Source organism: Dermacentor albipictus, chromosome 8 (genome assembly GCF_038994185.2).
Source record: "Dermacentor albipictus isolate Rhodes 1998 colony chromosome 8, USDA_Dalb.pri_finalv2, whole genome shotgun sequence".
NCBI lineage: Eukaryota > Metazoa > Arthropoda > Arachnida > Ixodida > Ixodidae > Dermacentor > Dermacentor albipictus.
The window spans coordinates 124,939,947-124,963,678 of NC_091828.1; the positions used below are offsets into that span (position 1 = coordinate 124,939,947).

Below are 23,732 nucleotides of genomic sequence, written 5' to 3' on the forward strand. Positions count from 1 at the left end.
CCAGTGGTGCCTAAATCGACTGCTGGGTAGACGTCTTCACATTCTAATAAAACATGCTACATCGTTTCCTTAGCTTTATCGCAGCAAGCCCATATGCTTCTTCTTCCTTCTTATATCTCGCTTTATAGGTGCGTGTTCTAAGGCATCCTGATCTCGCTTCGAAAAGTAATGAGCTTCCCTTTGAGTTATCATAAGCTGTTTCTTTCCTGATTTCGTTTTTTCCTCTTAGGTAGTTACTCATGGCAGGTTTCTTTTCCAGCAGCAGCATTTCTCCAGCGCCCGCTGTCACCCGTAGACACCGACGCGTCCGGTGCCGAGCGCGAAGGCGGTCGTATCTCGTACAAACGAAGGCAATCGATCGAGATTACGGCTCCTTCGCGCAAATCTATACGTCCGGCGCCGAATCCGCATGCGATGCCTGTCGGGTGGCACCGAAACCGGCGTTCTTGAAGCGAGGGTTCCGTATTCCCGGCCCGATGCGTAGCACTCCATGCTGCGACTGCCATCGCAAGCGCCGTAAACAATTCCATGTCGGTGGGACGTGGATTTGCTTGTTTTTGCTGCATTCTGCTCACCGAGGCGCACATCAAGCACCGCACGTGGTGCACGAAACGTTGTCATAGAATAAAGAACCACGTTGTCACGTGCCGGTAACAACATGCGTGCCGCTTCGAACGGGCGATCGTAAAACAAGATGGCGACCATGACGTGTTTCCGGCGCACGCGATCGCTCCCGGCGCTTGGCTGTTCTTGTAAATAAAAATGACGGCGCTCACGCAACTGTATGGCATTCTATTCTATGGTACCCTAGCCATATACAGCTCCACTGTAAAACATACAAAAACTGAAAGTGCAGCTTTGGATACTATGTGGGGCTGCTGAAAATGTCATCAGGCAATGGCTGCGATTTCATTGTGACTAGCATTCTTTGGGAACTTGACACACTTTTTGATATGACATCTTTTTCTAACCTCTTTCACACCAACTCGGTAACACTGGGTATGTGCCTGAATAGACAACCTGAGCCATTGGGTAGGTGCAGCTGGGCATGCGACACTAGGTATGTGAAGATTTTTAGCCAATCCTCCAGAATGGATATGTGCCACTAGGTATGTTCCCAGATAGACAAGCACAACAAGTGGCAACAAGTGAAGTCGGCAAGAGGAAATTGAAGAAGCTGGCTACAGAGAAGCAAAAATGTTGGTATCAAAGCCAAGTCAGGTGAAGGATGTGAAGCGAACAGAATGGGACCAGAGCATGCAATGAGTGAGGAGAGTTGAGCTACAAGGAAGTCACGATATTGCTGTAAAGCGGGAATTTGGCAGCGCCGTGTGTCGCTACCGTACTTCAATGCTGATCGCATTAACATTCACATTCACTGCGAGATTGGTTCTGCCAAAATGTTTTATTTACAGCATTTCTCCTTCTGAAGACAGATATTCATACGGTGATAAGAACTCAGTAGCAGTCTCTGTCGCAATGTTCAGATGCGGCGGCAGCCAAGATATCTTCTAGAATAGAGTCACAGCTTTGAAAGTCCAGTGAGACATGTTCAGCATCAGACTTTCCGAAAGTTCCCAGTGGTGAAAGTTTTGCAAGGAGGTCCGTTGTGTGTACCAGCTCCAGCTGTAAAGAGTTCGTGGCAAGTGATGTGGCCGGCGTGTGGATATTCTCGGGGAGCTTCAACTTTCGTTGGAGGCACTCTGACACACCCAGGTCCAGTACTTCCTCCATGGCTGCCGAACGATCCGCATTGGAAAGTGCGTCACCGCTGACCATAGATGACTCGGCTCCAGTGCGGTTGACTGGTTTGTCTGGAAATTCAGTAAGGCACACAGTAATTTTAAAATGAATTCACATCGCCATTAATTTCTCAGTGATCAGATATAATGCCCCAAGGCAACACCCTAAGCCAAGACGAAGGTTGCACTGATAGACTTCACACTAAGTTTATTTCACTGTTGTCGCGACAAGGACAAGCATTAAGTCTGCAACCTTGTGCACGGTAGTGGTATGCAGTGGGCAGCTTTGGAGCCAAAGTAACTTAATGTAATGAGTGAATAGCCAGCCACAGCGACAATGCAGGCAAAATGCAAAAATGTCGATGCAGTGATAGTTCAGTGTGCACTAAAGAAACCCAAATGAGTGAAATTAACCCAAAACCCTTCACTACAGATTCTTTCATAGCCCAGGTGTTGGTTTGGGGCATGCTAAAGCGTGATCACTTATTAACCTTCTCCATTCCCCCTCAGTGCAAAAAGTAACATTAACTGGTGCAAAGCCCACGCCCCAAATTTAGAGCCCGAAAATTTGTAGAAAAAGTTTCTTTAAGCATTTATCTGCACCCTGGTTAATTTCAACAAGCCACTACTAGATGGCCCTAGCTACATCCCCGCTGACAATAGTATCGTCATTGCCACCATATTGAACAAGATTGTGATCACACGGCCCAGATCCAGCGTGCTGCAATCATATCGACTGCTAAAGTACATTGTTTAGCTGCATCATTCTTTCAGGCACATCTAAAAGGGCATCGCTGTAAGAAGTGTGTGTGTGTGTGAAATTTGAACGCATGACGTGCAGTTTCGTTCGAGGAGAATCTCAAACAGTACTGGACAGCTTGGAGGACAACCGACCTTAAAGAGGTACATATATTTGACTATTTTTTTTTTCTTTGAGTTATGGTCCAGTACATCTAAACACCAGTGAAGATACTTTAAAGCCTCACACAGCGCCCTGAATAATACAAAAGCGTTTCTACAGCCAGTTTCTGTTTCGTTTCTACATACTTTGTTGTGACATGACGCTATGTGCAGTCATATCCCCGGCTGCGGGGGCTGACTATGGTTCTACCACCTTACCAATGCAGGCTTTCGTTAGTGCAGCGCTGAAGAAGCAAGGCTCTAGACTGAGGGTCTCTCCAGCTGAATCATGCTTCATGCTAAATAAAATGTTTATCTATCTATCCCACATTACAGAGACAAATGTTAGTTACCTTCATCGTTCGAGGCATCCACTCCATCCTGTTCACTTCCCATCTCGAGAGTTTCGCCAGAAAATGAACACTGGCCATGAAGCAGTGCCAACAGCTGATGCATAAAAGCCTGCGCATCTCTGCGGACTTGCTGGTCCGCATCGGAAGCGATCGCTTTCTTCATGGATGCACCAAAGCCTGCAGTGTCAGCTTCCTTGAGCAGTTCCTTCACAGTGGACTCAGAGACCACACTCGACGTGTTGAGAGTCTGTCCCAGTAAAGTCTTCCAGATTGAGAGGCCACCTAGCTGGACTTCACAGTCCAAGTCCAAGCTGAGCATGCTGGAAGCACAGCGCTGCAAAGCACTTCGGTGTCTGGAGCATACTCCGAGGTAGTCTCGATCGAGCCAGCTGCGAAGAGTGGACGCTGCCGACCTCCGGGCAAACACGTCTGCGTCGTCCAGGGCCATTGATGAAACATCTTTTACGACATCTGCCTGCACGAATAAGGCAGTCACTTCGATTATATTCACTCCAATGTACAACACCTTACTGAATTCTGTGTGCAGTGGTTTCAGTGCACTCGCAAAATGCATGCTGCAGAAAAGTTTCGGCATCCAACCAGTTTTCACACAGCTTATCCTTAACACTTTAAGTGCCGTGCCCAAGTGTACTTGTCTGGCCGCCAATGCACACATCTGGACATGCCCAAGATAATTCGCAAATGTGAAATATCTGTAGACTGGTTGCGCCATCTACACAGAAGTTTGTTAAATTAAAATCACACAGCAAGTTTTGTTTTTCTGTGATAGATGGCACCACAAAGCTTATCTGTCACTGTTGCTCGTGTCTCCTGTATTCCAACATGGGAGACAGGTGCAAGAAGCCAATGCGAAATGATGCAGAACTATTATTTTTATGATAATTATAATTCGAAGAACTTCGACGTTGATTATAATGACAGCAACAAAGATGCCATGTTGTCTGTGAAACACCAATTATCCTAATTAAACTCATGGTCAGCCTAAGTCTTAAACTTTGTTCGAATTCCCCGAATAAAAAAATTCATCAGCCCTTCCACTCTGTGAAGACGACCAGCAAAGCTGTTATGTGTTGTTCTAAAACGACGAAATTAGATTAGATATATATATATTCTATATGTGCAATTACAGCCCGCGTCTCGCCAGTGCTGCTTTGCCGCCACTAGTGCTCAATTCCCGGTTCTGTTTGCAAGCCCACTCGTCACAGGCACACTGTGGATCGTCGCCGGCTAGGGGATTGCTACGACAGGCCTTAGCGGCATCCCGCCGCCGGCGCTGACATTCCCGGTTCTGCTCACGCCGCCGTTCTAGACAGGCACACTGTGAGTTTTCATTGGTCAGCACACACAGCGAGCAAGGCGGTGTTAGCAACTTCCCTCTGTCGACGCGCCCTTTCTCGCTGTCACTCCCATCACCATTCCAGAAGGACACATTGCTCCTCTTCATTACACACGATACGCGTCCACCCCATAGAACCGCTCAAGAACAGCTGCCGATAAGGTCGCTAGGCGACATTGACGTCACTCTATAGACAAACACACATTCGACGATACATACGTGTACGTTTATTGCACAACCTTTAAACAAACGCAGTTGCTATAGCGACACACCCCCTAGCAGCGGCGAACGAGCGCTGTGCTTAGAACAATGGGTCATCAATCACTTAACCCTTGTGACGAGTGCACGAGGATGAACAATGGGCCACCCATCATAGGCTTTGTCACTTGCGCTAATGAACCTATAAGACTAGACTCTTTTACACTAACTCTGGAGACGAAAATTTTTCTTTGTCAACATGACGGTGTACACCCACGGACGCAGAAAATTTGCTGGGGTAGCCATATACAGCTTTGCTGCAAGGCTTTATAATGTGTTCAGCAACATATCACCAATAAATAGCATTTGAACTTAAAGCCTGCTAGTGTGTCATTTAGGCAGAAATTAAATTTGTTGGCCTTTGGAAATTCCTCCGACACCCTGTGGGCAGGAACGCCCGACAACCCCCTTTTCAATTTCTAGCTAATCCAGCTTTAGGGTCAGCACTCTGACAAGTAACTGAAGAATGCTTTCGAATGCGATCAGAGTGGTAAGGAGTTGTAAGGGTTCTATGCCCAACATATTAAAACGCTGGGTATGCAGTCAACTTTCAATATTCAAGCATGCACATTCAGTCTTTCTGTGCAATATGGTTCTTATGCAGTGGGACAAGCTGAAGTGCAAAGAATGCTCCATGCAGTTAAATATCATAAACAGTTTGCCTTGTCTATAGTGATGACATTTGAGATTCAATGTAAAACTTGACACATCATGCACACTGATGGCCTCACACCCACGTTGCAGCGGCAGGCTTTTATCATCTAGCTAAATGGCAGGCACCTATTTGTTATCACGTACTGCTTCCATGCATAACAAAATTATTTTGAACATAGCAGTTGCGCAAGTACTATTGCCTGAATTTCTAAAGAACTTCTGTGCACTGCTGCTCATTGTAATTTAATTTAAAATGCTAAAGAAGTGAAATGTATCGACAAGGATTGTATCAACATAAGGAATGCTCACTGCCAAAGCATGAAAATCTCAATCTAATGAATTATCTTATATAATGAAGTTTGCAGACTACAACTACTAATTAGTAAACTATGCAGTCAGTGTCTCAGGGCTGTTCAGTAGAAATGCCAAGCAAGGTTAAAACCAATTTCAATTGAAAGCATATGACAGGTACAAATATAGTAGGTACATTGTGCTCCTCAGTTTTTGTTTTGTGGTGTTGCCCATGCATTTATCTGATGTATGGGCAATGCACCTTGCCAAGATAACGTCTTTCACTCTCACCTCTGTGAGCGACAAACGGCTGCAAAAGTGAGTCCACAACCATTCTTGGGAGAACAGCTTTCCAATCGCAGCCACTGCAGACGCCCGTACTCCGCCGTCGCCGTTTCGTAAGTTGTCCCACACAAACCTGGCCAATCCATAATGCTGGAGCCAATTCACAAGACAGGACAATCCGGAAGTGCCCTCTCCCAGATTCAACCTTTCTGTTGACAATCAGAAGTGCATATGAAAAGAGAATAACAGACGCTTAAGTTTCTCAGGTTGCAGTTATGAGCGCACAAACTATAGTGGCATGCCGTTAATATCAAATACTGTGGTTTTACATGCCATAACCACAATCTAATTACAAGGCACATCGTAGTGGAGGATGCCCAACTAACTTTGACCACTTGGGTTTCTTTAACGTGCACGCAATGCATGGTGCACAGGTGTTTTTTTGCATATTGTGTTTTCTCACATCTCAATTGAAGAACTTGCATGCTGGTAAAAATTTCCCGAAAGGAAAACACTATGGAAAACCAACTAGCCCAAACTAACACTATGGAAAACACACTAGCACAAACCATCACCGTTCTTAATTACTAATCTAATTCTTCGAGCACCTGTTAAGTGCTCGTCCTCGTCTTTTCTCTGTCTCTCTGTCCTGCTTCACACTGCACACACACTACCCACATCATGTGCGCAGAATGAATCATAAACAGTAGACTGTACTGGCAATACTAATCTGTTTATATTACTTTCAGGTATTGTAAAAACTGGCTGTTTTGTCTATATGCAAGAGCAAGAAATGATCCACGCCTTGAACTATCTCTATGGGATTCTACAACTTCACTAGGTTTTGAGTGTTAGTGCCAGAATAGCGACTCATTTACAATTACAGCTTACATGGAAGCTTTTAGTTGCAGTGTACTAGTAAAACTAAAAAAAAGGGAGCATCTTTAAGACACGTCCGCACAGACAGCACTTCGTGATGACCAAAGCAAAACTTTTTGATTAAAGCACAGTTTGACAATGGCAAAGTCTGGCTACAAACTTCTCTTCAGACTGCGCAATTTAGATAGATACAGCGTATATGCCAGATCGCGCATAGCTACAAACGCTGAGTACATGACTCGTCCTGATGCTATCATGATTTGTCATGACGCCGAGGCCCTGACAAATCTAGTGCAGGAAGCCAATCGTGACCCGCCACTAAATCTCGCAAAATCCTCTTATAACTACCACTTACGGTACCTTCTATACTTAATGAGAATGAAGAGAAACAATAAGTCAGTTTAGACATATAAAGTCTCAAAATAAAGTTTCAAAAGTCTATCTTCATTCACTTTGCAGTAAGAGGCCTCATTACTAGAAGATAAAGTAAAGGCCAAATTTTCTCCTTCTTTTCTTTTTACACTGAAACCTTGGCATTGATATGTCAGTGTGACGTCAGTGATGTCAATGAATTTTGTCATATTTGGGCCATTGTGCTCCAGTAAAAGGTCTTGAAACTTGCAATGTTCAGCCTCTGGCTCCTTTAGAACATGATGTAGTCCATATTTACTGATACAGCAGGCTTCTGTTATATTAAATCCAGTTAATTCGATTTTTTGGTCCATTCGATCCCAGCCGAAGGTTCCGGTCAACACCCATGCATTTCTAGGGGCCTGAGCTCTCGTTATTTCGATCCTAAAATTGGCCTATGCCACATAATTCGAACTTGACCGGTCATCATGCACACGCCTGACCCCTAGGTTAGCCTCAAATGCTTTAGTGGCAGCATCTGTCTCAGTGGAGCATAGGGGACAGTGAATGCCCTGAAGTGCTCATCATCTCCCATTGAAAATGTCTATTTTCAGCCTGCCCTAAGAAGATTTTATACCAATAACCTTAGCTCACAATGTTTGATTACGGTATTTACTTGATTATACGCGCAAACTTGTTTGTTTTTTTTCAAAGAAAATTGGGCCGTAAATTGCCTGTGCCGTGCAACCGGACATAATATTAAAACCACCTTCACAGCATTCATATGCTTTATCGCATAACACAAATGTATTGTGGCAAGGCTAACTTTAAGAAGGGTGCGGCAAAGCTGACTTTAGAAAACCGCCTGCCATTGTGCAACACATACCAGACCATTGCTTTTTGCTAAATAATCTGGTGTGCATTAGATTTTTACTTTGTGAGGGAACTTTAATCTCCTTTCTACGTTTGTTTTCTGCTTTGCACCCATAGAAAGTGAGCGCACATTTGGTTTGGGTGCCTGTTAAAATAGGAAAAATACACGAATCAGCGGAGTGGTTATGAGTTTTTTTCTGCTTCCTGTTTAATTCAACCCGCCAGATAAATCGATCAATTTCATCAGCTACATCAGGGTTGAATTAATGGAAGTCGACTGTATAAATAATTTCGCTTGGCCCGGGCATCTGTCAAAATCCATGACGTTACATACAGTTAGTGTGGGAACCTCACAAAGGCATCGCTACACTTTTTTCGCTTTTTTTTTTTCTTTTCTGGCTTACCAAACCTCTTGTAATGGTAAGAGTGGCTTTTTTTGGCATTGTAGAATGGTAGTGACCCTGCTCAAGTTAATTTTTCTCATCAGTTTCTCTTTACTGCTGCGCGGTTGAAACAAATGAGGTAGCATACCAACATCATCCGCGATGCCACTGAAGGAGTCCAGCGCAGCTTCCACAAACTGCGGTTCTGTCGATACGAGCTGACGTTGCAGGGATTCGCCAAAAGAGCAGAGGGCGGCACACGCCCTCCAGTCGAAATCCTGGCCCGCACTCGAAAACATGACGCACGCCAGCGTCAGGGATATCGCAAGGGCTTGCTTCAGTGCCTGGAAATATAGATTGTGAAGTAAATTAAGGATTACAAAACAAACAAACAAACAAACTGATTACATGTGCATAAACCAACATAAGCTTCAAGAAACATTTACAGATAGGTGCTTAATCATTGCAAAGTATACTTCAGTGACACGATTCACTTGCCAATTACCCTTTTAAATTATTATTTGGTGTTTATATCCAATCACGATAAATACAAGGCACAAGAACAAGTCATTTGGTTTGTCACTGGATTCTACAGACAGAACAGAATAATGAATGCAGCTTATAAGAAAGAGCACCACATCGTTTCCAATTGCTTCCAATGCATATTTGGTAAAGGGACACTAAAGAAACACTAAATCACTATGGCTGACAAAGTATTCTTTCAAAACACTTATGTCTCTTAACTTTATGGTAAGAAATTGTTTACTAGGAAACAAAGAGAAGGCCAAACTTCGACTTTTTAAAATTTCACACCAAAATGACAGCACGGATAGGGTTGCCTAATCCAGAACTTAGTGGGACAGTCCCTACTTTTGATTAAATGTCCTTAGTCCCGACTTGACAAAGTAGGCCAGCCAATGTTGTGACTGTTGCTTTTTCCTACATTATAACAACCAATGAACCTTATTTCCTGTCTTAATGCCTAACAGCTCATTTGAAGAAGGGCGAGGGGGTCTGGGAACCAAGAGGCCTGATTTTATTTAAGTCACACCCGTATGAAGCAAATAGATAATGAAGCCAACAAAAGCATACGGGAGATCATTGGAATGCAGAAGTGATAAGATAAAGGCTCAAGGGAAATGGAAGTGGGTAAAAAAATATGCTGAAGCTGAAGATTGGACGACTTGGTGTGGTCATGTTTGCTGGTGGAACGCACACTGAATGACATGACACTAAAGAACACGCACACAAACACACAACTTGCCGCCAGTGGGAGCTGCCGAACCAACAACCTTTGCATTACGCACATCCTTGTCTTTTGTCTCCAATGCCATGTCTTCAATGCCAATGTCATAAGCATAAAGGCAGTTTTGTTTTTGTTTCGATTCTAGTTCTAGGTCCTAACCGTTTACAGTGCCTCTAACTCTACTGGTAGCCGTGTTAGCAACATGGCAAGACGAAAAAAATTTGTGGAACTTTGTTCCAAGTACAGACTGGCATATCTCAGCACTGACTGAGACAATGATCGCCAGGGCCACCTGTTTCGTTATTTGGTCTCTTCTGGATTATCAAGCCTTTGTTTATGGAGAGGGTGGCTTTTGTGGTATTCCCGAAAGATAACTCACTAATATAGCTCAACTAATTTTTCTGTTTAGTGCGCCTTTAACTAGTTAACATTGGCATAAGCTGTTTACAGGCACAGTAATAACAGCTTAATTTGCTTCATTACAAGGGGTATTGGTATAGGTGAACTTAACTGCACCACTTTACAGAAGGAGAGATTATGATACCATGGCCTACTTACATGGGCTGACAAATTTAGATCTCGAAGGAATGGTGCCAAGTTGTCCAGATAACTTCTCAACCTTGAAGGATCTGCTTGCACAAGATCTGCCAGTAAAATGTGCGATAGAACGGCTGGCTGAGAAAATTACATGTTCACAGTTCAACACAGATGCAAACACACCAGACCAATCCTCACTGGGCAACTCCACTTGATTGAAAAACCCATGTTGGCAGGTATTTGCGCTGAGCTGTCCCACAGTGGAAAGGACAGAAATCTGTACATGTAGTTACCCTTCTAGTGACAGGGTGTTATCCCTGTCAAATGCCAATTAATACTGTCGGATTATAATAAATGTCAACACATTTACTGCAGCTTCAAAAATTTAAGAGCGAATGATGATTGATGGAGAAAAATATTTTGCATTTTTTTTAGGAATGTTTATCACAAAGGCATCAATGCACATGACTTACTCTCTACCTAAAAAAGAAATGTCAGAAATAAGAATAAAAATATTTTCTTTTTGCTTGCAGTGTATCGGAATGAGCATCCATGATTTCAGAAACCTTCCTCACACACCACATTGTAACGGAAATAATAACAAATAAAAAGAAAACACAGATTGCTCCATATGACGTCACATTACAAGCAGCACCAAAGTACTTGGAGATACTATATTTTTCCAGACTTTTTTCTAATGCACTTCATACAGAATAACCCATTTCGTAGCATAGGTCCTATTACAAATGTCTCAATTATGGTGAGTACATTTGAATCATAATCAACTATTCTGATGCTTCAACTCCAAGGCACAAAACTGATGCCTGTACTTGCGATATGGCAACTGAACAAGGCGGTCGAGCAAGAAAACAGAGAAGTATGCCACAAGTCTGCACAATTACTGAAATATTGCACACAGTACTTGTCGGTTGCCAATATACATATAATATTCTGCTACATAGAGCAACTAGATTATTGGAGTAATTAAAGGTCTGTGTTTTTGGTTAGTTTGACAAAATATTCAGATAAGTTTACCTAAGGGATCTTGTATGTTATGAAGCATTCTCAGAAGCTGTTCAAAGTGCCTAAGTTGCTAAGACGTTTGTATTACTCCAAACTGCATTTTGATTCGGTTCTATGTATCACCTAATATGCCAGGTAACAGAGATAAAATCCAATAACCGTGTTTAAAGTGTTTACACTAGCAATGGTGCATAAAATGGCTGCCAGTGCAACATGCAAGCCCGACAGTGTACATAAGCGGCACAGAACTTACTGAATGTACAACTTACTGCATAATAAACATTATTACTGTCATTATTACCAATAGCTAGAACACAGCTTCAACATACATAAGTTGTGCGATGAACAATTGTGTCTGTGTCAGTACTCAAAGTACTAGAAGAAAAGGCTGAATAAAACACTCACCAACTTTTTTGACAGCAAACGCCAAGCACTCGAGGGCAACCGAAAGCAGCCGTGTCACCTTGGCAGCCGGGGAATGCAGCAAGAACTGCACTATCTTGTCGACCACCATTTCATGAGTGACCTGCAGTAATTAAATGAAAGTGAACTGAAATTAATCCAGTTCATTCTGAAACACAAAGTTGCAAGAAAGAGGAGGCAAGAAAGCAGTGGTTACAGCTTGTGGAGTAAGGGGGGGGGTTCTATGGCCACAGCACACATTGGATATCATCACAATAGTCAAACACCAGACTGTGGTATCCAGTCTTCTGTACTTCGTGTCTGTTATATTTGCACTACAATGGCTTTACCGAGTGAAACAAAAGGACGCAAAGGCTTGTAGGAACAGCACATCCGGACAAGATGTCTAATGTGCTTGCTCTCTGGAACTTACCTGTCAGCCTCATGCATACGCCACAAACCGTGCCTCCTTATTCTCTTCGTCCTTTCGCACAAGCTAATTCTGGACGCTTCCTTAACCTGCCAGAAGGTGGTACTACCAGCTAATTACTGCACAGTAAACGCTAAGTTTTGCAAGAAAAAATATACAATTATAAGCAGTAATAGCAGTCAAAATATATTATGTGGTTATACCACGTACATATGCAGCTTTTCAGTATGCCTTACAATGGGCATTTAATTAAAAAATGTATGGGCATGGATAGTGGCTGGGCAACAGAATGCCACAAAACATATTTCAATTCACACATTATAAAGTGACAATTTACGAATCTTCATGGATGAACGTGAGGAAGAAGTGTTTCACACAGCAGGCTTGTGCGGCTGAATGTGCAGTAACATGAGAGAACAATCCGTCACAGGCATTAAGCGTTGCAACATTGTCCTGCACTGCTCAGCCAGTCTTTTCAAAAAGACAAAACATTCTTGCATTATTTGCACACTGATAACACTTTTTGTGCCTTTTTCTTGAGCTAATAATATGTAAGTGACAAAATTAGCTTTTACATAAAATTGTTTCTTTCTTGGCTTAGCTCTTTAACCACCTCTGGCATTTCGAAAACATTTGAATTAAATGTGTGTGTAATTTACAGAATGCGCTGCAATCACCTTTGGCAAACACGGCCATGCTACCCACCGCAGGGGAAGCCACAAATAACTTTTTTAAACCGAACGCTCCTCTCTTAGCTTTCCCAGTTCCTTCTTCATATGTCGTGATGCCGGCAGGGTCCTGCACATGACGTCACCAAGGTAAAAGCCGTCAAAAGGTTGTCCGATGAAGGACTTAAGTGCCAACGTGATGGGAGGCAGCTAAAGAAAGTTAAATTCTGCGTTTTACACAATGAGAGGCGACTGTGTGTTCATAAAAAGGAAGCAGGGCTTGAGTATCGTATGCCATGTTGCAAATAAAGAACAAGACATTGTGCCAAGCATGAGCAGCGGCCATGGGCACTGCTTGCTCAGTTGCTTCCAGATGACGAACGAGTCATATGTCTAGGTCTAATCTCCATTGTTGTTTTGCTACATTTCAAGTGAAGCACCCACTCAGTCAGTGTCACGCGAAGGTGGGCAATGGAGGAGCCCACCTGGTTTTCCAACGCTGCATATTGGTTTCACTACAATGCATGGTGTTGGTGACTGAGGAAATGAGAGCACGTGTGGGGAGGGCATCAGAGGCAGGTGAGAAATTGTAGCAACCACTAAGTCGTTCGTCAAATGCCTGCCACTTGGCTAATGCAGCAACGTTTAAAAAAATTGTGGCTGTATGTTCACTGTAGGCTCATTAAATTAAAGACTTTAATGCTGGGGCTTTACGTGCCGAAACCACAATCTGAGTATGAGGCACACCATAGTGGGGGACTCTGGATTCATTCTGATCACCTGGGGTTCTTTCACGTGCATCGAAACCTAAGCAACACGAGCATTTTTTGAATTCCACCCTCATAAAAATATGGCCACCACAGCCGGGATTGAACCCACGACCTAGAGCTCAGCAGTGCAACACCGGGGCCACTGAGATACTGCAGTGGATATATTGTAGACAGGTACACAGCTGGCACTATATATAACACATTTTTGAGCTCAGAGTGAGTTAGGAGCACTTTAATGTTACTAGGAAAGCCACTTAACAGATAACACTGTTCAACAAAAAAAGAAAGTCATCTTGTTTAGGCATACCGAGTGGGCAAAGTATGGCAGCGCTCTCTTCAACTCGCAAACTGCTGTCGACTGCAGCGCCCTCACTTTCGACTTGTCTCCAACCTCCGACTCCTTTGTGGCTATTGGACCCATCAGGATTTCCGCAATCTTTTGTTCAGTTTCCTTGCTGATGCATGGCTGAATACTGGCACTGAAGGGATCATGAGTATGTGTAGGAAATAACAAAATCACTGAAGTTAGGACAAAATCGCTGAAATTACTTGAAGCAGCATGCATTGCCTTCAGGACAATCATTTTGTGTTACTTTCATCGAAACACTTTTTGAACACTGCAAGAAAAGTTTACAATCTGTAAAAGAAGCTGCAACATGCAGGTCAAATATTCAGCAGAAAACTTACAATATTGTGTAACATATTGTTTGCTCTGCCTCCTGTGGCTTCTGAAAGCCTTGCTCATTTTCCAAAGCCTTAGGCAACATCAGTTATGACGTTACAAGAGGTGCAATGGCCTGTGGATGCCAGTCTATTGGACTCGTCCCTCCAGATCTCCTAGGAAGCATTACAGTCAAACCTCGATATCAGATGCCGTCAAAGCGCGCGTGCCGGGACGTGGGAGGCAGGAAACACCACTGCGCTATTTGTCACATTTGTAAACAACTTCCCGTGCATCTAGTGTTGGTGGTCAAGTAATCTCAAGCTTCCGAGACACAGTGCGGAGCATTCGCTTGCGTTGTGACAGTGAGTTCATGGTCATCGAGTGAGATCTGTTAATGTACGTTTGCCTGAGCACGCGTGACACCTATAAAACTATAAGCCTTACTTCGTGTGGCTGTCTCTCTGCTATTGCCATCTGGCAAAACTATCCGCCGCAAATCTGATTTTTCATGTTTGTTTTTTCGCTCAAGACAAATATCCGTATCTTTTAACACTTTTATTCTTAATTTGTGGGCACCGACTGCAGCCACTAAGCGCCATCAGTCATGGCATTTGGCATCCAACGTTTACAGAGCCAGGCACTGTGAGCCACGTCGATGCAATGCTCTTGGGGCAACTCGCACTACACATGCTGCCACTCATAACCGCGCTGTTATGGACCCCGACCTTCTTTCAATTCGTTTATAAATGCTTACTAACAAAATACTATCCACATGTAATGCTTTGGATATCTGTGATGTACTCTTTGATGCTGAAACTTTAAACCTCGAATTAACGAAATTTGCAATTTAATGAAGTTTTTCGCTGCAAGTATAACATCGTTATAGTGAGGTTCGACTGTATTCATAACATTCTAATATCGGCAATAAACACTTTTTTTTAACTTTGTAACATTCGTGTTCATCACATTGTCACGTTGTAGTGATGGTGAAGAACACATCCTATTGTCACGTTGTAGTAATGGTGAAGAAAACAGTAGCACAACTGCGAATCATGAAACCAACTTTTTAGTGGGTGAACTTGTGCTCACAAAAGCAAGTGATACTCGAAGCACGACAGTGGCGAGCATAGTCGGCAATCGACAAAATCAGATTTGTGGGTCAAGCACATTGGTTTTGATACATGACTCGTCAAAGGTTCCACTGGTGCTCACGTGCCTTCCACGAAGTACTACACAATTCGTGTTGCAGATACATTCAGGTTACACAAGGTTCAGTGACAACAGACAATCAATAGCACCAGCGATAACATTCAAGAAACTTCTGATATAGAAAGATGTGTAGTGCGCTGAGCGATAACACTGCAACACAAATTGTCTTGCAAAAACCTTCACCGAAAATATAAACGATCTATATGTGTCAATATGGAGATTTGGGTGTTTTACAAGAATCCCAATTTAATTAATACAACTGCACTGAATGCTCAGGACTGAATGTTCAGGGATCAACACTGCCTGCACTACTAACACATGGGTCTTCACTACACACAATGGCATATGGTAGAGAAAATAACTGAAGCTCAGTTTTACAAAGTTCTTAAAATCTAAAGTCATTCAGCAACTGTACTGATGCATGCAGAATGAGCTGATCTGGTCAACTAAGTGCATGCCTTCTGTGAAAAGCTGTAGATGAAAAGAACTTGCCTTTCTTGAACAAAGCTAGCTGCAAACTTGATGCTGACAAGCTTGTCTCTACTCAGCAAATCCATTGCTTCTTTTAAGAAGCTGTCATCCCTGGTGGACAAGAAAACAGCGGCGTTAAATGTTATGACTCAAACATGTGACTGACAATTACTGCACATAAGTGCTTTATCATGAGCCTTCACAGATAACCTTCACATTACTACCACCTTAATTAGTATGGCAATTTAGGACGACTGCATGCTGTGAACATGGCTGCATTGAAAAGAGGCTACCGAGAGGCTTATTACATCAAAAAATATTTCTGATTGTGCTTTAGCTTGCTCCTTAATGTGTTAAGAAACTTTTTGGTGGAGATTGCATTCACAGGGACACCACAGAGGGTGTTTTTGTAACAAATGATGAAAACGACTATTAGAGAGCTTTCATATTTGAAATTTAACCTCTTCTGTGCCACAATATTATCCCAAATTTTGACCAAAAATTTCCAAATTATTTCTAAGGACCCTAGTTGCTAACATGTTTTACCTCCTTAGAAAGAATACATTTGCTTCTGCTTGCACTGTCCCATGGGTTGTGTGCTGCCATCTATCAAAAGCACAACTAAACACTGAGACGAAACTAGGCTTGTCCATGGCGTTGCTATAAAATGTAAACTTCCATTCGACGAGCCGAGCTTGTCCTTACTCATTTTTGCAAGAAATTCATGGACAAACTCAGCTGGTCCAAGTCACACAATGTGTTATCAAACAAAATTTCCTGGTTATGCACACATGTATTGCTTAAAGTGGCTTCGTATATCAATATCATTCTGATCTAAAGTTACGATTCGTTTCTCACTGAAACACTACATGAAAAACATTTGACACTGTGCAATAAAATTTATCAATGGCGCAACCAGAACCGAAAGGCAAGACAGTATCCTACACCGCATTTACATGCTTCGACATATAGCTGAACATGTCAAAATAAAATTATTTCACATTTAGCACTTTACTGACGAGCGTTGCCTACAGGTAACATACCAGAAAAAAAAAATTTCTTGCCGATTTTCAGTATTGAGTGCGAAGTTTCTGGCTAAATGTCTTTGGCCAATACTGAACGACAGGCAGCATGCATCATTTGTTCGGTTGGAAGCAGAAATACGGGATGAAGAAGAAGTTTGGAATGTGATTCACGTTCTTTTGAAAGCACTGTTAGAGGAGACAGACCAATGTCAGATCTCTGGCTGCAGTAGTGTCCCAAACATGATGTAAAACGAATGAAATGTACACCTATGATTCGCATGTGATGAGAGCTGACTATACAAATTTAAACATGCCTTAGGTGGCTTTGGGTGAAGCCCACTTCCAGTTTTCTGCCTGGAGTTTTCCCCCTATTGCTGAAAAAAATTTCCACAAAAATTCTTTTTTTCATTTTTGTTGACTGTAATTTAGATAGAAAAATAAACATTTTTTTTCTAGGTATTTATGTGTCTCGTCCTTAAAGGGTTAAAGTCTAACTTAAGCCACTGCAGGAACTGGATGCGCTAAACCAAAGCCTTTCGTTGAAATAAAAAGAAAAAGCTTTTTTTTTTCTTTACGAACTGCATTGCAGATGTGAGCTTGGCGAGGACATCTGCAGCTGCGCTGGCTGCTTCAGAGGTCGACATCCAGGCAACACAGCAGCGAAGAAGATGCCGGTGGACATCAAACTCGGAGCAAAGCTTTTTGCTAAGTTGCGGGTCCTTTTCAAGTAAGGAACGAACCACATGCAAGCACCTGAAAAAAAAAAAAAAAACTACAGTTGGGAAACTAGACATACCGAATACTCCAAAAAGTGGGCGATAAGGTTAAATGATGCTCATACAACAAACAAATGGCTGTACTATAAGCTACCACTGTTGTGACAGCAGGGAATGTAAAAGCTTAAGTATTGAAGTACAGTGGAACTCGGATATATCGAGCTCGAAGGGTATTGCGAAATGGTTCGATATATCAATAATTCGATATATAAAATTAAAAATCTGATGCAAAATTATTCAGGGGGATGTTACAGCTGTTTGTTATACACAATAATTTGTTATATCAGGGTTCGATATAACCGGGTTCGACTTTACATGGATGGATGGATGGATGCGAAACTTTAATAAGGTCCTGAGGCACGCGACTCAGCGCGCTGCGGGCCGCTCCCACGTTGGGACAGTCAGGCCTTGCCCGACCGCCGCATCGTGGGCCCTCTGGACAGCCCATAGTTGCACCCCGGCATCAGGGCTCTTGATAGCGGAGAGCCACTTGTCTTCATTGATTTCTTCTGTGCCTCGTAACGAGGGGCAACGCCAGAGCATATGATCTAGGCTAGCGATGTCATTGCAATGCCTGCAAGAACTAGTGGCATAGGTGTCGGGATAAATTTTGTGGAATAAAGCCGGGCTGGGATATGAGCCTGTTTGCAGTAATCTGAAGGTCAATGCCTGCGCTCTATTTAACTTCTTGTGTGGAAGGGGAAACTCTCGCCTGCCGAGATAAAAGTGCTGCGCAATTTCGTTATATGTGGTCGGCTGATCTCTATTCTCCACCGCTGCGGGCCGGCGTTGGAGTTCTCCGTGGTCGCGGAAAGTGAGACCTCGCGCCTTGGAGTGGGCCAGCTCGTTGAGGTTTGTGGGGCCTCCCGTGATGGATCCCATGTGAGCGGGGAACCACGTGAGAGTGTGGGCGGTGATGCTTTTGCCGTCGAGGATGCGACAGGCTTCCTTACACACGGCGCCGACGCTGAAGGCGCGGATGGCTGCCCTGGAGTCGCTGAAGATATTGGCATGTCCGTCATCCAGGAGGGCCAAGGCAATGGCCACTTGCTCCGCCGCACGCGACGACGTGCTTCGTACCGAAGCCGCGTTAATGGTCGAGCCCCTGTGGTTGATTGACACCACCGTGAAATTGTCGCTGTTGCCATACTGGGCCGCGTCAACGAAGCAGCTGCCTCCAGGGAGTTCTGTTGCGCGGCGTAGGAGCGCCACCACTCTGGCCTTCCTTCTTTCTACGTTGCGCTGGGGATGCATATTGCGCGGGGCGGGCGATATGATGATGTTATCTTTCTGCTCTTTCGGTAGGCCTTGGTAGACGTCTTCGACAGTGGCCGGAGGGACGCCCATCTCAGTTAGGAGTCGTCTGCCCGCCCTGGTGCCGGAGAGCCGGAGAATCTGTGCCCTTTCTTGTGCTTCTGCAATCTCTTCCAGGGTATTATGAATACCCAACTGCAGGAGTCGGTCGGTGCGTGTGTAGTTTGGTAGTCCGAGCGCGCTTTTGATCCCCCTCCTTATCATGGCATTTAGTTTGTCTCGCTCGGCCCTCTTCCAGACGTGCATGGCCGCTACGTACATAAAATGGCACAACAAGAAAGCGTGGACTAGCCTTAACAGATTCTCTTCGCTCAGGCCTCTCCTTCTGTTAGCTACCCGCCTGATGAGACCGATGACGCTATCCGTCTTCTTTGCTAATTTGTGAATGGTGATGCTATTTGTGCCTGTCCCTTCGAGTGTCATTCCCAAGATTCGAATGGACGCGACTTTGGGAATGGGATCTCCGCAACTGGTGTAGAGATTAATGTCAATTTCATTGGGGGGTTTCCAGTTCTCTGGCTTGCGGCCCTTTCTACTTGAGCTGTAGAGAAGGAGCTCCGATTTCTTTGGGGAGCACCGGAGTCCCGTGTTGGTTAAAAAGCGCTCTGTAGTGTCGACAGCTTCCTGGAGAGCGGCTTCGACTTGTCCGTCACTGCCACCCGCGCACCAGACAGTGATGTCATCCGCGTAGATCGTGTGACCGATGCCCTGGACCTTGCCTAGACACCTTGAGAGGTCAACCATTGCGATGTTGAAGAGGAGTTGAAAGACTTTACAGCCTTTTGTCAAAAGAAATACAGCGGCTAGGGACATCAGTGCCATCATCAGACCTTGAGAGGTCAACCATTGCGATGTTGAAGAGGAGTTGAAAGACTTTACAGCCTTTTGTCAAAAGAAATACAGCGGCTAGGGACATCAGTGCCAGCTAGTCCTGGCTGGGACTTATTTATTTTATTCATATTTCTTACTACTGCGACACTGCGCAAGATCATTAGCAGGGTGCTTACAGAAAGGGGTTTTGGACGAGAACAAAATATAAAGCAGGAACAACATTTTACCTGGATAAAAATATTCAGTAGCAATTTAGAGGTAAATGCCAGAGAAATAAATGCACTAACATTATGTCGCACCTCTTTGACATCCTGGATCCACGATTTAAACCACGTTCACCAAATTGCAAAGTGTTGTTCAGGAGCTCACTCGACGCATGTCCTGCTTTCTTGAGGAGCGAAGTGCAACTAACAGTGGTCCAAGCAGCCCACCATTTTATCAGTGCACCCAGTTCAATTTTGACCACGTAAAATGCATGCAAACATGGGAGTTACTTTCAAGCACGAATCAAAGGCAGCATAAGTAGTACTTGCTTTCTACGCTGTCTCTGTGGTAGCTCTTCTGTCAAGATCTTGTTTACAAATGCTGCAACCTCCCCACAGCCACCTCCACTGAGGTCTGACATAAGGAGCGCAACAAAAAACGCCTCAGCCTTGCCCTGGACAAAGATGCTAGGATGCTGAAGACACTGGAACACCTTCAAAGAGACACCTGGAACATGAAAACATTTTTTTCTTTTTTTTCTGCGAGAAGATCGGAAAAATAGGTTGCAGTGTCGAACAGTCGCGTTATGAACGAGTCTCTCATTTCCATACGGCAACATTCTACAGGAAGCCTCACTTAAGTGACAAGGATTCATTATGTCATAACATTTCGTCCACTCATCTTGTTGATGCCCATCAGCAAACCTGCACCACGAAAGCAGTGCCTGAATAGGTGGGGGGAGGGGGGCCTAATTAAGCCTACTTAACCTTTTTTCTACATGTAACAATATGCAAATAATATTAAAGGAAAATTGAATTATTAGTTATCATATCTTGCTAATACAAGCAAGCACTGAAAGTTCGAATTCAGTTTAGTGTTCCAAGCGGCGACATTGCATGCAGTTGCCTCGCTGTCAAAGATAATAATGTTTCTGATTTAAAAAGAAACCTGACACTGTTACCAATAAATAAAGTTAACCATCCAATTCAGATAAAGCCATAAATAGGCTAAAGCCAGGCAAATTAGCTAAAGCTGGGTAAATGAGCTAAAGTCAAGTAACCCACATAAAGCCAGGATAATCGCGCTGAAGCCAGTTATATAAGCTAGATCCAGATAAATCAGCTAAAGTCAAGTAAACCAGGTAAATCAGGCTAAAGCCTAATAAATCAGCTAAAATCAAGCAAAAGCAAGGCAAACTATCCAAGTAAACCACGGTTGGAATAAAGTAGAGATTCTATTACAATGCTATTCCTTTTCGCATTTCATCAGCAGTCTGGGCAGTGTCCCACCAATCTTCACGATCGCCTGCCCACGAACAGTGGATGATAAGAAAAAGGGAATAGGATCGAGTGAAAGCAATGTTCACATTATACTAGCCCAGCTAAAGCCACGCAAGTCAAACAGCGACTTCACCAGGCTACATACCATGTTCGATGCACCAGGCCCGCCCAGATTGGTGACTGAGGAATGACGTCACGACATCCAGGTACGATGCCTGCTCACTGGCATTGGTGCTTTCCCCCAGTCTATTCAAGGCCTTCAGCACACGACTGTCATTGTGAAGCGATGCAAACATCGGTTCAAGCTTTCCAAAGACGGCAATGAGCTGAAGTGTGAAGCAGAGGGACTCGGATGTTCTAGGCACTGCAACCGACTTCTCCAGCTTGGACAAGACACCGCAGCCTCTCCACAGCACAGTGCCGAATTCTGTAATTCATGCAATTTATTTAGCCACACTGCTTTAGCCTTGATAAAGGCTTCAGCATGTACTGAGACATGATACACAAACAGAAAAAGTATTCCTGAGGTTTAGAAACAGGCAGTCAAAGCACAGGTTACAAACCCAATTGTTGTCAGGTTGACCAGAATATAAGTGGAGAGACAGGTGCAATGCACATTGCTGCATTGGTGAAAAGTCCCTCGTCATTACAGAAGGGTAAGGAAATAGAAAAGGCAGAACAATCGACAAATCTAAAACAGTAGAAAAGACGCAATTGGTATACATAGATAAAACACATTGAGCTTACATTCTGAATTTGCTTGAGTAACCAGTGACAAGCACTAATAAGTATATAACCTGCTGCAGTAGCCCAGTGGCTGTGGCATTGCGGTGCTGCATTTGTTGCAGATTCGATCACGGCTGCAGCGGCCTTATTTCAATGGGCGCAAAATGTGAAAACACTCGTGTACTTAAACATCATCATCATCAGCTTATTTTATGTCCACTGCAGGACGAAGATTTAGTTGCATGTTAAGGAACCCTAGGTTGTCAAAATTAATCTGAAATACCCCACTGCAGCGGCCTGCCCCATAATCAGATCGTGGTTTTGGCATGTGAAACCCCAGGTCTGAAAAACTCCAAAAATTGCAAAACTCCGAAAAGGGCTATGTGGCAAGTACTAAATGGAACTCAAAAAAGCTGAAAGAAACAAGCTAAGTGAGGTGCTGCTAACAATGTCCACTGTGAGTAGGCTCCACTCACTTATGGTGAGCAGAAAGAGTGAAAATCTGAAGGGGTTACAGTGAAATTTGTATTCTGTGACGTGTTTACTACGCCTTATTTGTTCTTGTGTTCCCCGAACTTGAAGGCATTAAATATTTGATTGGTCGATTCATAGAGTGTTATTAAGGAGATTTAACTTCAGATGATCTTGAACTTGGCCTAGTTGGTATATTTACTGTAAAAAAGTTTTACCAATAAAGAAATATGAGGATAGATGCAGTATCAAGGATGATGGCGTTTCTACTGGATACCAATGCGACTTCAAGTTAGCTACGGAAGTACAAAACAGTGAGTGAATCAAAAGAACTTGGTTTATGTCCCATAGGTGGACATCACGCTGGACATATTTTCTTTCAGGATTCAAAAGAAAAAAAAAAGAGGAACGCCAGGTTTGTGCTTTAAGAAAAGACAGAAGCTTATTTAAGACATTGTTCAAAAGCAGACAAAATTATATATAAACCTGCTATTGCAGTAATAGTGAAATAAATTAAGCAGCAGCATAGCCAACTTCATGTTCAGTCACAAGACCTTATTTTGCGTTTAGAACACAATACTTTTTTCTGAAACCTCTCATCTTTGTGGTTTACAACCACTGAATAAGAAAAAACTGCTTTTTAGAATCACAACTGAAACTAGATCGTCCTCATAAATTTATGAAAGCACATGAGGCTGCGGGCATCGCAGTGTTTAGCTTCTAATCCATGCAGTTAATATGTTTAACCTCATCCTATTAATGCACAGATATGTTGATTGTTAGCTTTTATCATTACTGCTAAAATTTTATTCATCGGTGTTTCTTCTTGTATAGAAACATTATTATATAACAGACGGTGTTTTACTTTAGCGCTTCTTTCTGCACATTAGCTTCTACGTCAAATCATGACTGAGTGCTAGTGAAAGCGACAGCACAAATGCACAGTACACGTGGTCGAAGTGCCTTTCCAGATCGCACACGTTGCAGCTAACACAACCTATTTTAAGCCAGTTTGGTATTTGTTAGCTTTCAGAAAAGTGCCGATCATTGAAAAGCAGCTGATCACACAAATCGCACCTGCGTCGCCTTGCACGTTCGCATTAAGGACGCTGACAAGCTTCTGAACCAATGTGTCATCGACGTCATCTTTGAGCTGCTGAAACAGTAGCAGATCAAAGGCAGCATTCCATTTTTCAAGTTGCTCTGTAGGATTTGGCATGACCGCAAGCCTTTGGATTTTCCGTTTTGAAAGGTACGCTTTGCTCGCTTTTGAACACCGCTACACGGCCGCCATCAGCCGAAAGTGTCGATTCGGGTAAGGCGCACTGTAGTATTCCATAACTTTTGTGTATAGAAAGT

At 43.4% G+C, this 23,732-nt stretch overlaps 2 protein-coding genes across 2 annotated transcripts in view; one reads left to right on the plus strand and one right to left on the minus strand.

Moving 5' to 3' along the window:
• Positions 1–1,458: 1,458 nt before the first annotated feature.
• LOC135900726 (uncharacterized) lies at positions 1,459–23,592 on the minus strand. The gene is made up of 12 exons (XM_065430267.1): positions 23,451–23,592; positions 21,322–21,603; positions 20,226–20,403; positions 17,351–17,524; positions 15,768–15,857; positions 13,710–13,881; positions 11,538–11,658; positions 10,131–10,216; positions 8,475–8,670; positions 5,847–6,049; positions 2,996–3,470; positions 1,459–1,814 (listed from the first exon to the last, which is right to left on the minus strand). The coding sequence occupies exons 1-12, from the start codon at positions 23,590–23,592 to the stop codon at positions 1,459–1,461; spliced, it is 2,475 nt and encodes an 824-aa protein (XP_065286339.1).
• LOC135900764 (ATP-binding cassette sub-family C member 10) overlaps positions 23,487–23,732 on the plus strand; it is a 45,838-nt gene continuing 45,592 nt past the window's right edge. The window contains exon 1 of the mRNA XM_065430322.1: positions 23,487–23,625. The gene's annotated coding sequence lies outside the window, so the exon portion shown is untranslated. The remainder of the gene's footprint in view (positions 23,626–23,732) is intronic.